This window comes from Lissotriton helveticus (assembly GCF_964261635.1).
Source record: "Lissotriton helveticus chromosome 1_1 unlocalized genomic scaffold, aLisHel1.1 SUPER_1_unloc_24, whole genome shotgun sequence".
Taxonomy (NCBI): Eukaryota; Metazoa; Chordata; class Amphibia; order Caudata; family Salamandridae; genus Lissotriton; species Lissotriton helveticus.
In genome coordinates, this window is record NW_027611664.1 from 106,607 (window position 1) to 124,343 (window position 17,737).

Here is a 17,737-nt window from a genome sequence, read left to right on the forward strand (position 1 = left end):
TACTAACATGACATGATTCAATAATGAATATAACGGAAAAGGTATAAAGGTGGTGTGAAATTTGGAAGATCAAAACATTGCATTAGATGAAATTAGGGAGGAAGAAAAATGTAGGTTCTCGGGGTTACATCCAAGGTTGAAGATGGAGCAAGATAGAAAAGGTGTTTGGTAAGGCATAGTTCCATAGGAGAGTCAGGTTTGTTGGTGAAAGTATATTTGATAAAAAGTATGTACTGGAGATTTTTTTTGATTGGAGAAGAACGTGTTATGAGAGATTTTTATTATGTTTGTGAAAAGGCTGCTCATTTCAATATATCAAAGAACTGAGGGCCCGATGTAGGTGGCCCATTACCGGTCGGTAAACCCGAAATTCGGTAAATTTCAGGTTTACCGACCGGTATTGCGCCATTTGCTATGATGGGGAGATTCGGTAAATACCGAAACATCATTTACCGATTCGGTATTTACCGAATCAGTAAATGACATGTAGGAAGCACTTTGAAGAGTGCTTCTGTGCTTTAAGGATTAGTTATTTACCACCAACTATTAGTTGGTGGTAAATAACGAATACCTCTGAAAATGCAAATCTGTGCATTTTCACCAGTGCCATGTGGCAGACATACATGCCCTTAGGGAATTTATGTGTGCCGCCAGCACTATTCAGGGGTGCAACAGGGTGTCAATGTGACACCCTGCCATGCTTGACTCGTTCCGTATTTTACAGAATCGGTATTTACCGATTCGGTAATTCACATTCATTCCTATGGGCCAATTAATGGGAAATACCGATTTGGTAAATACGGAATTGTAAATGTCCCTCACCTACATATGGTCCCGAGTGCGTTCATGTAAATGTAATGTAAATGTAAATGTGTTGGACTTGTAAAGCGCACAGCTGCCCGTGAGCGTCCCGGCGCTGAAGACCGATGGGGAACCCGTCCTGGCTTTCCCTGTGAGATGGTCCCTTCTGGGTATCTCCAAGGTGAAACCAGGCATCCCCGGCGTATGTGGGGGGCCGTTGTAGAGATGAGGCAAGCTTAATGCCCAGAGTTGCCGAGTGTGATCCCTGGTTAGAGTAGGCACCGAGGCGAGAATTGTCAAGTCCGCTGACCTTGGTCCACGACCCTGCCGCGTCGGGAATTGAAGCCTGGCCCCGGGCCGTTCTCTGTTTCCGGGTCTGCCGCCTCTAACCAGTGAGCCACACCTTTCCACTAGCCACACCTCTCCACCATGTCATCTTGGTTTAGTTTTCCCTAGAATATATCATGAAGAGGGGGTAATAAAGGAACATGTATTGAGGAGAGTGAAAAGAGAATTTGGTATGTAGTTATGGAGTTTTTAGGGGCTATTATTCCTTCTAAGGAAATACCTATGAATGATGTGAAGATTTGGAAATGAGCTAGGTTCATAGATAGATTTGCAGTAGATACTGCAGGATCCTTAAAATTTGTGAATAAAGAAATGTTGGCAATGAGATCAATAGTGATGCAGAACCGGCTCGGTTTAAATATATGCTTGGCGAAGGAAGCCGTGTCTGTAAAGTAATTAACGTGAAGAAGTGCTGCACTTACATACTGGATTATAGTGGAGTGATTGACTCTTACATTACTTACATAACAAATTTGACTCATGAGATTAGGTCATTAGAAGAACAAGGTTTGTGGGCAGTTGTAGGATCTTGGGTAAAGAAAATAGAAAGTGGATTTGGAAAGGTAGGTAAATGGCTAAGTAGTTTTGGTGGAGGAGTTTTATAAGCAGAGTTAACACCAATCACAATAATATTGATTTGTGTAATTGCTCTATCTTACTTATTAAAATTAATAGAACGTATGGTTAGATGGTATACTAAAATTAGTAGGAGTAGTGAACATAATTCTTCAAGGAAGAGATCCAAAGACTTAAAATGAGAAGATTACTGGGAGAAAGTGTTCCAACAGGTTAGGCAGATGGAGTAGAATGTCCTACTAATCAAGAAGATGAATATGTCAAGGCCAATAGCCAACTTGGAAAGTCATGAAAGGTGTTACAAGTCCCCAAATTGGAATATATGATGATACTTTGCAAACTAAAAGAACGCATACCCTACCCCCAGTCCGCTCCCTAAACTGAACTACCCTGCACGACCCCTCCCGACACTACCCTAAAACACTACACTAACACCATAACACTACCGTAAACCCTAAAACACTACCTCCAGCACAACTCTACCCCTACCCTCAACCCGTCCCCTACACCGAAACACTACCATACACGACCCCCCCAACACTACCCTACACAAACACTACAACACTACCCTGAAACACTACCCCAAGCACGACCCTGCCCCTACCCCCAGTCCGCTCCCTACACTGAAACACTACCCAAAAACACTACCCTACACTACAACACTATCCTAAACCGTAAAACACTACACCAAGCACGACCCTGCCCCTATCCGCTCCATACACTGAAACACTACCCTACACCACAACACTACCATAATCCCTAAAACACTAACCCCTGCACAACCCTCCCCAATCCCCCACTCCTGTCCCTACACACAAACACTACCCTGCACGACCCGCAACACTACCCTAAAGCCAAAAACACTACTCCTCAAACACAAACCCTTTACAAATGCTTAGCCCTCTTACCTCTCTCTCTCCTCTGTGCAAGTCCCTTGTCTGAGCACCGGCGCCTCTCCCCTACGCCGCTCAGGGCCCCACAGCTCATCAATCCATACCCTGACTTTACAAAGAGGCCTCCTCCGCCCCACTGCCATCATCGCTTCCTCCTCGGGTGAAGTCTCCACTGGCCTCCGCCCCACTGCAGTCATCCCTGCCTCCTCGGGTGAAGTCTCCACTGGCCTCCGCCCCAGCCAAACATGCATTACAACGCATGCGTTGTAACAGCGAATGCGAAGTAATAACATGCGTGGTAAAGGCTAGTCATTGTTACAGCGCATGCGTTGTTACGCTTGCGTTGTAATGGTATGCGAACTAAAAGTCACGTACTAATGGCTGTTTATCCCCAAATTCAACTAAAAGTTTCATCAAGAGGCTCACCATCCCAAGAGGATCTGCCCTCTCAAACAGCTTTCCATTTCCCCATTCATTAGGCTCAATGGCCACACTAGTGATCAGCAGCCCTAATTTCAAGCTCCCCAGGTCGTACTAGAAGTAATTTGCTCCAGAAACTTCCAAATACCCTCTAATGACACCTACCAGCTAATTTGTGAGGTTGAGGAGCTCCCCTTCCTGATGCCCACAGCCCCCTTCAGGAACCTCACCAGCTTTTCTTCTATACAGACATTAAATCGCTCTGAGGCCAACACTTGCCTCACTCTAAAGAGACCAAGCAAGTGCTTCAGCGTCCGACATAGGAGTAGTAGCCTCTACATGAATGCTGCAATACAATACAATAGCCTATTTCACATGACTCAATAATAAACTTCAATAGGCCAACAGCCCCCTGTGAAAGGCCACAACAGTCTTTGAGGAGAATAGAGCTCTCTCAAGAGCAGCGAGCTCCAACCTTTTCTGTACAGAGCTACTCATGTTCAATGAAACGCATTGAGAGAAACTAATATTATTAGTGTTGTATAACCCCAATTTTTTTTATGTACATTAATTCAACGAGGCAAAATCATTTCACTGTATTAATATGGCCTGCACACAGGTGCACTACTCAGGGGTAGCTGGAGACATACAGTAGCTCATAAGCTACTGGTTGGAGACCGTTGCTCAAGAGGCATACCATCCACAAGAGGCTCTGCCACCCCAGAGGCTTTTCAGCCCTTTCTACGACAGGTGCAACGGCCCACACTTGGTCCAACAGTCCCTCACTTAAAAACAAGCATTTGCAATGCATTAGGTCTCGCATTAGGAAAGTTTGAGCTATTGGTATTGTAAATGACACATATTTTTTTATTTATGTGTTGGTTTTGAAAATAGCCAAATTAATAGCTTTGCCATTTACAATGCCAATAGTTTTAACTTTCGCAAATGTGACACCTATACCATTTGTAATGCAATATGTGTTGTATTTACGTGACTTAGATGTATTGATATTACAAATAACAATGGCTTTAATAATTAATACTTAAATAAAAGTTATTGTAATTTATAATGGCAATAGCTTAAACTTTTGTAAATAACGTTTGTGAAGATGATGTCCATTGTATTTTATTGTGACGAAAATCAAAGAACAGAAGTGAAATATTAACATCTTTTTGTTTCATTTGTAATAAAGCTTGAAACATTGAGAGAACATATTTGAACCAGTTGTTGTTGAAAGGTTGCACAGATTGATGCTGTGGTGATGCGATAGATAGAGGGAGGGCGATAGAGTGAGGGCGAAAGAGTGAGAGTGAGGGCGATAGATCAGGATGAAACACAGAAGGAGGGACGGCATGTGGGAGGCAACACAGAGGGTGGATGGTAGGCAACACAGAGTGAGGGAGGGCGGTCAGTAGGCAACTCGGAAGAAGGGCAGAGGCAGCACAGAGGGAGGGTAGACAGGATGCAATACAGAGGGAGGGCAGTCGACGGTAACGGATGTAGGAAGAGCGTTTGGAACGAAACACATTTCGGCAACAGGGAAGGAGCGAGGGTGGATGGGAGGCAACAGGGAGGGATGATGGGTCGGAGCCAACAGTGAGAGATAGGCATCAGTGATGGAGGGTGGGTGGTTAGACAACAGGGAGGCAACACAGAGGGATGGTGGGCGGGATGCAACACGGATTGCGACACAGTGGGTGAGTGGGTGGGCTGCAACACAGAGGGTGGATGGGTGTAATGCTACACAGAGGGTGGGTATGGCAACACGGAGGGTTAGGCAACACGGGGGTTAGGCAACACGGGGGGTTAGGCAACGCGGGGGGTTAGGCAACGCGGGGGGTTAGGCAAAGCGGGGGGTTAGGCAAAGCGGGGGGTTAGGCAACGCGGGGGTTAGGCAACGTGGGGGGTTAGGCAACGCGGGGGGTTAGGCAACACGGAGGGTTAGGCAACATGTAGGATGGGTGGGCCAGCGGTGAGCCCCACGAAGGGTGGGTGGGCGATCGGCAACACGAAGGGTGGGAGGTAACACGGAGAATGGGTGGGCGGCAGGCAACACTGACGGTGGTTGGGGGTTCGCTAGGCAACACGGAGGGTAGGTCGTAGGTAACACAGAGGGTGGGTGGGTGGTAGGCAACACTGGGTGGGTGGGCAATAGGCAACACATTGAGCGAGAGGCAACACATTGGGCGAGAGGCAACACACTGGGCGAGAGGCAACACATTGGGCGAGAGGCAACACGGAGGGTGGCTGGGTGAGAGGCAGCACAGAGGGTGGCTGGGTGGGAGAGAGGCAGCACGGAGGGTGGGTGGGCGAGAGGCAGCACGGAGGGTGGGTGGGCGAGAGGCAGCACAGAGGGTGGGTGGGTGTCGGGCGGTTGTGAGGCAACACTGTTTAAGCGGGAGGCAACACAGAGGGAGGGTGGGCGGGAGGCAACACAGAGGGAGGGTGGGTGGGTCGGCAACACGGTTTAGGCAGGAGGCAACAAAGAGGGAGGGTGTGCAGGCGGGAGGCAACATGGACAGGCAACATGGAGGGAGGGTGGACATTCGTGTGAAAATAACTAAGTGTCAGTAATGTTCGCGGTGTATGTAGCAGCCTTGAGTTATTGAAATAAGATTAACAAAATAACCAACAGTATCAAGGTTATCAAAAGTTATAACAACTCAGATGTCGTATGTATAATGTAGCAACAATGCGCAGTTATTCTATTCACACTTTGTCTTGACCGCCAGTTGCTCTGCCATGAGCATAATTGTCTGCTAGTAGTTTTGGAACAGGGGTTAATTGTGCGGACCTTGGTAGATTAAAAGATCTGAACCAGCTGGAGAATCTGTTACTTTATTTGCCCGATACAAATCTTTTCTCGTCTGTTGGTATAGTGCAGTACTACTTAAAGCCTCAACCAAGTACATAAGCAAGTAGGAAGAAAACTTACTTTTACGAGTCTTCCAACGCATTGTTGCTCTGTGCACTGTGTCTTTTCCCAGCGAATAGAAGAAAGGTAACAAGAGTGCCAGATGCAGAGGTGCAAAAGGCGAATCGTGAATAACAAAAGGCACAAAGGACCAACTAACATGATACATCAACAGGGCACTGAGTCACTCTGACTTACGAGTTTTATTTTGACAGAATGCATAGAATTTTTCAAATGTTTAAGAAATGCACCATTATCAAATTATTTTGGCTTTTATTGTACTGTTATCTAGTTAAACCAAAACACTAAGGTGGAGTATTTGCAATGTGTAAACGCTTTCAAAACAAAACACTCGGAGTCTGAATGCCAGTCAGGAGAGAGAGAGAGAGAGAGAGAGACAGACAGACAGACACACAATATCTGAGAGGGTGAAAGGGGCTGGTATTTCAAAATTTAGAATCGAAAACATCAGTAATCACAAACAACACCCTTATTTGCCAACTTAATTGTGTGAACCTCCGGATGATGAAAGGCTAAGTCCGCTCAGGTAGTATGCAGAACTGTAACTTACAGATTCGTACAGATCTGTTCATGGAGTGTGCGCCCCGCTGAGATTTCTCACTAGAATCCTATTGTTAAAGGTATTCTGTGTTGAAGCTTCTCGGTGATAACAAGAAAAGCCTGGGAGTGAACTGAAACCAGTATGAATAGAAAGCGGATTTGAATCACGGCTTCCTCTGTTATTCAATGTGAGCGTCAGCAAAGAGATTTATCTCCATCACAGGACAAAATCGGAAGTGGTTAGAATAGAAACACACGGACTGACACCCGATAATAAGCCACGCTGTGGAGTCGGTTATTCTTTAAAGTCTGTGAGCACCAAGAAGCAATGCAGTTTGCAGTTTTGCGCTATATACATGTATCATCCTCATGAATTCAACAAAAGTTAAAGAGATCGGCAGACTTACATTTGGGAGTTAGGAGATGGACTCTCGTCTCTTTCTCTGTAGCGCCTCCTTGTCCAGCCTCTGAGGGGTGGGCGGAGGTCTGTGCAGCCCCAGCCGCTCCATGATGCCTCTCTTCACCGCCTCCAGCTGTATCCGCTTCTCCTGCTCCCCCAGGGGCCACAGCTCCACCGCAGTCAGGAGGACGAGGAGGGCTAGGCAGGCCTTGGAGTAGTGCCTGGTGCCCTGGGCTGAGCGCCGCATAGCGCTGCGATACAGGACTCCCCGAGCGCGGGGTACACACAGAACACGCTGTAAACAGCCCTGCTATATGAGTTATGGCCCTGAATGTGGGACAGGTGATGTGCACGGCGCCGGGCTGGGCGTGCGCACCCACGAGGTAAAATCGCCGAGGGAAAGCGCGTGCACATCCCCTGTCCACCTGTAGGAGGGGGATCAAGAAGACTTGCAGTCGGTCCTGAGGGAGGGACCTTTCAACTGATATCCCGCCATTTGGGTACTTCGCTGTGCAGGTCCCGTGTATGTCCTCCAGGCGCAAACTACAAGCTGGCCGTGATACTGCGCACCTGACTGGGCCCTCGGGCCCAATTTCCGATGACTCTGGAGGTGTTTGGCTGCCCCCCTGCGGGGCATCGGATCTAGTGGACAGCGGTGAGATGACCAGAACCGATAGGAGAACGCTCAGGCCTACGAGGCTGCAGCCACCATTTTAGCGCCCGCAGCTGAAGGAGCCCATGACCGAGTGAGCATCACGGTCAAGCCTACACTCTCCACCTTGAATCAGCAGCGACTTGCAGTGGGAGCTGTGAGGGAAGTGTGGGGCTGAGAGGCCTTGCGGTCGGACCCTGGGGAGGGAACTCTCTACTGACATCCCATTTGGCCACCATTTTGGAACTCAAAAGAGCCGGTTCTGGCCGGGGCCCAAGCCAGCGGGAACGGAGACCTGGCGAGGACATCCACAGCTGACTGGGCCCCCGAACCTTGTTGCTGATGGTCCCAGAGGTGCTGGGCTGTCCTTTGGGGGGCCCCTGACCTAGCGGGCAGCAGCGGGAGCGGCACTGGCAGGAGAGCGCGACGACACACATACACACAGCCGCCATTTTGGGGTCTCCAGCCACCGGCACCCCGGAGGGAACAGACACCGCAAAAAGCTAGTATCCTCTGCCCGGGACCCGACAGCTGCACCCAGCAAGACCTGAGGTGGAGGTACGGGGGCTGAGAGACTCCGGAGGGTCTCCTCGCGCCTTGCCACCATATTTAGACTCCCCTGTGCCTACCATGCGCTGGGTCCAGCCGGAGATATCCTCAGACCGGCCAGGATGTCCCGTGCCTGACCGGGCCTTTCAGACCACACTGCTGACGTATCCTAAGGTGTTGGAATGGCCCCTAAGAAGTCCCCGCTCAAGGAGCCCCATTCAGCCTGCTGACCGTCTTTGATCCCTGCTGCCCTGCGCCTCGGCCACCCGGCGGAGTCCTGATCTTCCTAGTTACTACTCCCTGCGGCGTGGAGCACCGTGCGGCGTCACCTGATTGGGCCTAAGTTGTGGGCTGGAAGTTCGGGTGCGTTAAGACAGTCGGCCCAGAGAAGCAGTACTGACGTGGGGCAGAAGTGGCGGCGGCCGCAAATGTGGTGAGTGGGGGGGCGTTCCCTGTGGCTCGTGCGTGAGTGGGGGGGGGGCGATGCCTGCAGCTCGGCTCGTTCACAGACCTGAGTCAGCTCGTGCCCAGGCCCGGAGCGGCTCGTGCCCAGCTCTGTCTCCCTTGGGAGAGGGCAAGGCGACAATAAGTCTCGTTGCGCTGCAACGCCAACAAGACCTAATGACAGTGGCTACCACAAGCTTCTCTGGTCTATTAAGAGGTCCACAGCACCTTCAAAAACATCAAAATCCCATTACTCACAAGCCAAGATAAGTGGTTCAGCAGCTCCACTTAAAGGGGCTGCAATACCCCTCCAGAGGCTTCCATTGGGAGGTCAACAGCATCTATAAGAAGTTCACTTGCCCTTAGGAGATGCAGCAACCTCTCTTAAGAGGAAAACAGTTCCTTCAAGAGGTGTATCTCCCCATCTCAAAAGGCCAACAGCCCCATGACACTCATTAGCTTTGCTAACTTCCTTCCAATCTGGCTCTTGAGCAGTGGAGAAGGATATATCACAGAAACAGTGATGTTTAAAAGCCTAGAGAACACTCATCGCATGCTTGATGAAGGGGGGGTCGGCCTGCGGGTCCTGTTAGACTAAGTTCATCATGATATACTTCTGAATACATTGGAAGCAAGAACTGGCTTCAGTGGTGTAGTAAACTGGTTCAGATTCTTACTTCTGGGACGCTCTCAACTGCTCAATCTGTTGACCTTTACGTCACAAGCAGAACAAGTATATTGTGGCATCCTGCCAGGCTTCACCATCCTGCTTGTACTGTTCAATGTGTACATTGAGCCTGTAGGACTCACCATAGAAGACCCAGGCCTAAAGCTCCACGGACAACACTCCACCTTCCTTAATACGGTCTTCAGCCCATGACTTACACACATTCCAGGGGGTATGACGAAATTATACAACTGCAGCCAGCAGCTAGAAATGTAATCCAGAGAAGACAGACCGTTTACTAATCTCCTGTAAGGCCAATATTAAAATTGTTCCTTATATGAGTGAATAATTAATAGAACTTGGCAACTGTCAAATCAATAAAGTTCTTGATTGACACTTTATTATCAATTCGTCAGCGCGGGAATAAATGAGCTTATTCTTCAACTATCATCTTAACAAATTTAAAAAAACTATTTTTTTGCAGCAACCAGATCAAAGCTGTATGCATGAATCATCTTAAGGATCGAGGCGGGCAATGCCACCTTGGCAAGCCTGCGGTGACCACCCTGCCCCCCTCAAAGCTATCCACATTCCACAGCCCACTTAATTACAAAAATCAATCATATGCTATTGTTCCACTTCTGAAGGATCTTCATTGGCTGCCTTCTGCAGTGCAGGTAAAGTCTGCTTCTCACATTAAAATTTCTACATGCGGTCAGGTCGAGCATATCCACATGTATTTAGATATCCCAGGTCTGATCTATCCACATGCATTTAGATCTCCCAGGAGCAAGAACCTGCTACGTTTGGAAACACCAATTTTTCCAAACCTCCTATGCCTTAAAGTAATCTTGCTCTGGTGCTGCCACGACCACCTAGAGCTCCCCACAATTACACCTGAAATTAGCCCTAAACACCCTGTCATCCAAATTAGGTCGAAAGACTCACTTTTCCTAGATGTACCCGTAAAATACACAGTGACCAGGGAAATTGTCTGAAAATAGTAACTGCAGGTTACAATTCAGTCTGGATACTTCCTTGACAGACTGATCATGGGTTCTTTCCTCTCCGTCTCTTACACCTTGCATTTTCATGTTTCAAATGTAATTTTCCGTACCTGACTCTCCATCCTCCACTACGTATCATCTAATCAACAGATTGTTCTCTTCCTAACTTTTTCCGAGATATTACCACGATCTCAGATTGCCATCAACTTGAAAAGGATTTTTTTTCCAACAATTTTATTTAGATTTTTTTAACAAATACAGTTACAAAAATTGTCGCAAATCTCTACAAAGGTAGGAAATCATATAAATAACATTAATAAATCAATAATTGTATTATTAGGCAATTAGGTAGATAAATGTGATAGAAATATCCATCATATTTTAAGCTACTAAGAAACATACAAAAGTAATTGGGTAAAAACTGAAAGAAGGAAAGAAAAAAAATATTAAAGAGGTAGGACAAGGGGAGGAGGTGATACTACTGTAAGGAAATAACATATATGTACAATATATTCAATGAACAGGTTATTGTGTCCATTATAAACTGACCATTATAAAACTTAAAGATGTTAGATGCTTATATATGAAACGGCTTGGCAACACATTCTCAGACACCACAGGGGCACATACATACACCACAGGGGCACATACATACACCCCAGGGGCACTCACATACGCCCAAGGGACACTCACATACGCCCCAACGGGCACTCACATACGTTCCAAGGGGCACTCAAATGTACCCCAAGGGGCACTCACATACACCCCATGGGCACTCACATACACCCCAAGGACAATCACATACAGATACTCAAAAATATGTTCCCCGTCCATAACTATCTTTATCTTGTCCAAAGGGTTCGGGGAGCGGACCTGTCTAGCGTACTTGTGTATGCTTAGACCTTTTACTCGTGAACAGGGGGAGGCCGAGGCCCCATAATCCTAATGTTTCTGATTCACAGCAGTTCTAGCCAGACAACTTGGAAACCCAGCATGGTCTAGTCGGAAGAGGAGAGGTTTTTTTTTTGTTTTTTTAATGTTCCTTTATCTTTGTTTTACTTGGCATGCAAAGCTTTCTAACACACTCAGCGATACTGTGCTGAAAGGCCTCTATCTCTTGTCCCCCATAGGCAGCTGGCCCAATTTGGGTTGCAGGCGACATGCTGTGTATTAACATGCCCACTTTGTGATTGCTACTTTGCTGTATTTGGCTCTGCTCCTCGGTATGCATCTGAACTTAGCGGCTGGCCTGTAATGGGTTGTAGGCGGTTTGCTGTGTATGTGATATGCCTAATTGTCTGCCAATAAAAAGATTTGATCCTAAATAACATGAACAAATGAGTGATGTGAGTTTCGCTTGACTGACAAACATCTCTTGCGCCACTTCGTGCCCAATTTAAATGTTGGCGGAGAGAGATCTCCGTCGCAATGATGACGGAATTCTCTTCTCACCAATATTATGGCCGGACCGCCTGATTTAGATTCAGGCTGATTTGACAACAGTTGGTCAAGCCTCTCCAATGGCCCTTTGCACGTTGGAGGTCTAGCCGTATGTCCGCCCACCTAATTTAGATGGATGGACATACAGCCACTTTTCAACACCCGCTACCGCCAGGGAAAACATATTGGTAAGCCGGATTGAAATGTGCGAAAGAGAGAGGGTTTTTGCATTGCAGATAACAAACACGGTTTAAACAAGAGTTGCATTTCATGGCTACATTTCATGGCAGCATTTTGGGGCTTCAGAGCATCCTGTTCTTATAAGATTACACTTTGCAATGACCACTAGCCCATTCTCAAGTGCTAACTCGCCAAGGCTCATCACCGGCACCTACACAGTTGTTACTGATGGTCATCGGTGCACCCACGGTGTTATAGATTGGAGTACACACCATCACTGCTCGTTGCTACATGCTAACTGCCCACTTTTGGATAATTTCCCGGATTAATTTCAGTTTCTCCAAGAAACTCCGTGGGACTTCAAGCTATTCTTGAAATACATTTCCATCCGGCCTAATATGCATTTATTCCCCATGCTGTCCACCTCAGCTTGTAGACATGGGAGTCAAGTGCAAGCCTCAAAAGAATCCAGCAAAAAAAATCACATGGATTTGAAGTGCATGACATAAACAGAATCCGTTATCTGGGTGTGATGTACATACCTGAACAGAATCCAACAAAAACATATTACATTTTTGCCTAAATGACAAGCAAAACTATAAAAGAAATGTGGTCCTCAGCATGAACCTTGCAGGCATCTGATCCATGTGTTCCTTGTTCTACATTGTCACCTACAGCTCATTCAAACACATATTCCAAAAAATGAAACTGTGTGGTCCAAATACCAGTTCTACAAAAAACCTTACAAGCATCAAGCCTAAGTCCTATCCCACTAAGATTGGAGCCCACATTTTTCCTCAAGTGCTACCCTCGATGTGGAACAAAACGAGGGTGCATCACCCAGCACTAAGCATGCCCCATTGCAAGCACACATCCTGCCTCAACCCATCCACAAAGCGCCTATTCCAACACAAGTTTTTCACTATGGCAGAAGTTGTAACACTAAAATAAAAATGAAACCAGCAAATGAGACACCTGTTTATGCCTGAAAGCTTGTGGTATCTTAGCCTATGAAGGTCTCACTTCAGCCCTTGTGCAAGTACATAAAGAAATATTTATACCACAACATTACTGACTTACCACTACTAAGGCCACCTACATTTTCTGGTAAAAGGCTCTTTCAGATGCCCCCAAATATCTTGTTTACTCCTTCCACAATTTTCCCATGTTTAGCTACTTTTTCCCCCCACTCGTTCTTTGTTGCCCTGCTCTAACTACATAGATTGTAGTTTTGTCACAACTGAACTTTTCTCAGACTGCTAAAGAGAGGCCAAAAATAGGGCCTATAATGGACTGGCAGCCCAGCGTGGTTTTATAATTTTAGAAAGTTGAGTACAGCATATATACAGAAAATAACTTCATTTCTTATTTCGCTCAACACCACAGTTTTATACTTTAAGTACTGTAAATAGCAGGTATAATACTTTTCAATTTCTGGGCATCTTGCCCATCACCTATATCTACAGGAAATGCTGCTTGGCGTTAGGTCCAGTTATCTGAGCTCCTAAACTCGCACAGTGCCTTGTTTTCCAAACCAGGGTTGTGTTAAGTGGTCCTGGTGACCATGCTGGTCAGGGCCGGACTGAGAACCAACATGGCCCTGGCTAAGTGCTCAGCCGCCCCCCTGGGGGTTTGGGAGTGCGACCGAGCTCTTTGCCAGGGCCCCTTTTCAGCCGATTTTGTTACAGGGCCAGCCCCCCAGGGGCCCAAAAACAGCCCCACCCTTGCAGCCCACCGGGGGGTTGCCCGGTGCCCGCAACGGCGAGTCCGGGCCTGATGCTGGTGCGAGCTGTCATTTTCTGCAGTATTCTTTCATTTGTGCACTCGTTTTGAGACTGATGTTGTTCTCATGTTCCATGAAGGTTAGTGAGTCCAAGATGAACACATGCACCCCCTGGTGGTGACTCAAACTAATGACAGATTAAACTCTTCCTACATTTACTATATGAAGATTGATTCTCGCTGATATGTATTTGCTGGTGAATGAATAACGTTTTTACCCTGGGAAATTTCTACCCACCCTCAGGACTTTTATCTGCTTCTTTTTATCCCCCTGGATGTATTCTTTCATGCGCATGCATGGATGAGGAGTCATTAGATCTCTTTCTACAGTCACTACTTGTGCCGAGTTTCTCACTGGAGTTATTGTCTCCTTTTTGGTGTATTTATTTTTTATTCAGGTAGATTTAAGTTACTGCTGACATCAGTCCCGTGCCCAGTGCGCGGATGTGGCTTATTTACTGTGTGTACCTTTTGGTGCATCTTTAAACGATCGATTCTGCCATATGATTTCCCACAATCTGTGCATGCGTATTGTTTCCCTATGTGTATGTCAAGATGCCTCTTTAGTGTTGATGAGGCAGTAAAACTCTTCTCACACTCTGTACATGGGTATCGTTTCCCACTGGGTTTTTCACGTCGTCTCTGGATGGAGGATAAGCCACTGACGCTTTTTTCACTTTCAGTGGGTTCGATGTTTGTGTCCTGGTGTGGGTCGAGGAGTGGAGATCTAGTGACATTTGTGTCATTATTGCTAGTTGGGGGTGGCTTGTCTTCTTCAACTGTCTTTTCCTGCTGATGTATTTGCAATGATTGTGGGATATTTAAAATATTTTCTTTTTCAATAGCGTGAGATAATTTCTCTTTTATTTCTATTTTCTGATCTGTGGCTGGAAATCTTTTTAAATATTTCCCCAATTCATTAAACATTGCTGAATTATCTCCAATATATGTCCGTTGGTATTTGTGTACCTTTTGGTGCATCTTTAAACTAGAGATTCTGCCATATGATTTCCCGCAATCTGTGCATGTGTATCGTTTCCCGATGTGTTTGTCAAGATGCCTCTTTAGTGTTGATGAGGCAGTGAAGCTCTTCTCACACTCCGTACATGGGTATCGTTTCCCGCTGGGTTTTTCAGGTCGTCTCTTGATGGAGGATAAGCCACTGATGCTTTTATCACTTTCAGTGGGTTCGATGTTTGTGTCCTGGTGTGGGACGAGGAGTGGACATCTAGTGACATTTGTGTCATTATTGCTAGTTGGGGGTGGCTTCTCTTCTTCAACTGTCGGTTCCTGCTGAATTATTTGCAATGATGGTTGGATATTTAAAATATTTTCTTTTTCAATAGCGGGAGATAATTTCTCTTTTATTTCTATTTTCTGATCTGTGGCGGGAAACCTTTTAAAATATTTCCCCAATTCATTAAACATTGCTGAATTATCTCCAATATATGTCCGTTGGTATTTGAGTAGCTCTGTTGGTCTGCAAAAACTTTTCCCATATTTAGCACAAATATATTCCATGGACTTCTTTTTATCTCTCGCTTTCTTCAGCTTTGGCCTAGTGTTGGCACACTGTCCACTTTCAGTTGATTTATCTTGTGTGTTTGCAGCAGATATTGGCTCGTTTTGCCTTTTGTCCAATTGTTCTGGGTCAAGAGATGGCACAGTTGTATTTTCATTGTTTTCTGAGAAAGGCACTTCTGTTTTGAGTACTTCAGGGGAGCCGCCGGGCTTCTTTGGTTTCTGTTCAGTATATTCCTCCTGTGAGTTGTGAGTTTCATCCTCTAAGCTCATCCAGTTACTGTGCCTATCCTTCTGATGTTCTTGTAAACAGACTGGTGTCTCAACATTACCATTGGCTTTAACTGTTCCCACTTGGTGCTTTAGAAAGTTTGGTAGAAGATCGTCTTTCTTAATCTTGACACACTGAGTGGTTGCATCAGAACACTCTTCAGTGGCAGGTACAGCGCTGATGCTGCTGCAGGTACAGGGGTTCCAAACAACCCCACTCTCACCTCTACGAATACGAGCTGCTAACCAGAGTCGTTTCATCCTTTTCGATCCACAGGTAACGCTCAAAGGCCAAGAGACTCAATTATTTGTCAATTCACTGTAATCTCAGGACGTATCCTTCTCAATCTTCATAATCGAATACATGGAAGAGAGTCTGTTATTGATAACCGCATTATACAAGTACCAAGTAACAGGTTGATGTTGGCCACCAGATTGTCTGTGAGTTTATTTTGTGTAGGCCAGCGACTAAAGAGCAGTCTTTCGCTCAAATTTTCACTTACAGTGGATCACACTTGTCGGCTTGTTGTGATCTTTTTTCTCCTTCTAGACTCATCTGTTTCTGAAAATGAAATGCTTTTCTCTCTTCTCATGGAAATATGAAGGTTCCAGTTTTTCAAATTCTTCTCTGCTTATCATCTTGTTGTATTTGCATGGGTCTGCGCTCTGTTGGGTATAACGACATTCGCAATTCACCATTAGTTAAGGTTTAATGCAAAACACTTTGCTAAAACAACTTCTCACATAATTCAATTATCATTCCACTTTTAAGCCTTGAAAATTGGCAGAAAAATATTTTATGCAAAACGTCTACTCCTTGTAGTGATAATTAAAAATAAACAAACAGTTCAAAGTAATCAAACAATTAAATATTACTGACACGTGAAGCATCACAATCATGTCAAACTTGCATTACGGACATCTCAAATATGTGGCCAACTGATCTTTCCTGCCACCAAAGTAATGCCCTGTATCTTATAACATGGGGATCCCCAGCCCTAGCCCTGTGTGGATATTATAATGTGCCCTGACTCATCAGGTATAACCCACACGTGTGATGTAATATACTACAGTTCTTCGATTTAAAGCCCACACTGGGTGGTATAATGTACCTTGGCTCCTCGGGTAAAGCTGACGCTGGGTGGTGCAATGCAACCCGACTCCTCGGGTAAAGCCCATGTGGGGTGGTGTAATGCACCCCGACTCCTCAGGTAAAGCCCATGCTGAGTGGTGCAATGCAACCCGACTCCTCAGGTAAAGCCGACGCTGGGTGGTGCAATCCAACCCGACTCTACTGGTAAATCCCAGGCTGGGTGGTGCCATGCACCCCGACTCATTGGGTAAAGCCCACGCTGGGTAGTGCCATGCAGCCCAACTCCTCGGGTAAAGCCCATGCTAGGTGGTGCAATGCAGCCCGACTCCTCGGGTAAAGCCCAAGCTGGGTGGTATAATGCGCCCCGACACCACTGGTAAAGACCACGCGGGGTGGTGTAATGCACCCTGACTCCTCAGGTAAAACCCACGCAGGGTGGTGTAATGCACCCCGACCCCTCAGGTAAAGCCCATGCGGTTGGTATAATGCACCCCGACTCCTCAGGTAAAGCCCATGCGGGGTGGTATAATCCACCCCGACTCCTCAGGTAAAGCCCATGCGGGGTGGTATAATGCACCCCGACTCCTCAGGTAAAGCCCATGCGGGGTGGTATAATGCACCCCGACTCCTCAGGTAAAGCCCATGCGGGGTGGTATAATGCACCCCGACTCCTCAGGTAAAGCCCATGCGGTGTGGTATAATGCACCCCGACTCCTCAGGTAAAGCCCATGCGGGTGGTATAATGCACCCCGACTCCTCAGGTAAAGCCCATGCGGTGTGGTATAATGCACCCAGACTCCTCAGGTAAAGCCCATGCGGGGTGGTATAATGCACCCCGACTCCTCAGGTAAAGCCCATGCGGTGTGGTATAATGCACCCCGACTCCTCAGGTAAAGCCCAGGTGGGGTGGTATAATGCACCCCGACTCCTCAGGTAAAGCCCATGCGGGGTGGTATAATCCACCCGACTCCTCAGGAAAACCCACGCTGGGTGGTGTAATGCACCCTGACTCCTCAGGTAAAGCCCATGCGGGGTGGTATTATGCACCTGACTCCTCAAGTAAAACCCATGCGGGGTGGTATAATGCACCCCAACTCCTCAGGTAAAACCCACGCTGGGTGGTGCCGTGCAGCCCAACTCCTCGGGTAAAGCCCATGCTGGGCGGTGCAATGCAGCCCGACTCCTTGGGTAAAGCTCATGCTGGGTGGTATAATGTGCC

The 17,737-nt window shown here is 46.8% G+C and overlaps 1 protein-coding gene across 1 annotated transcript in view; it reads right to left on the minus strand.

The window, feature by feature from the left end:
• Nucleotides 1–13,196: 13,196 nt before the first annotated feature.
• LOC144805785 (uncharacterized) overlaps nucleotides 13,197–17,737 on the minus strand; it is a 42,976-nt gene continuing 38,435 nt past the window's right edge. The window contains exon 2 of the mRNA XM_078672270.1: nucleotides 13,197–16,091. Coding sequence (XP_078528396.1) covers nucleotides 14,025–15,686 — 1,662 coding nt within the window. The 5' untranslated portion in view covers nucleotides 15,687–16,091 and the 3' untranslated portion in view covers nucleotides 13,197–14,024. The remainder of the gene's footprint in view (nucleotides 16,092–17,737) is intronic.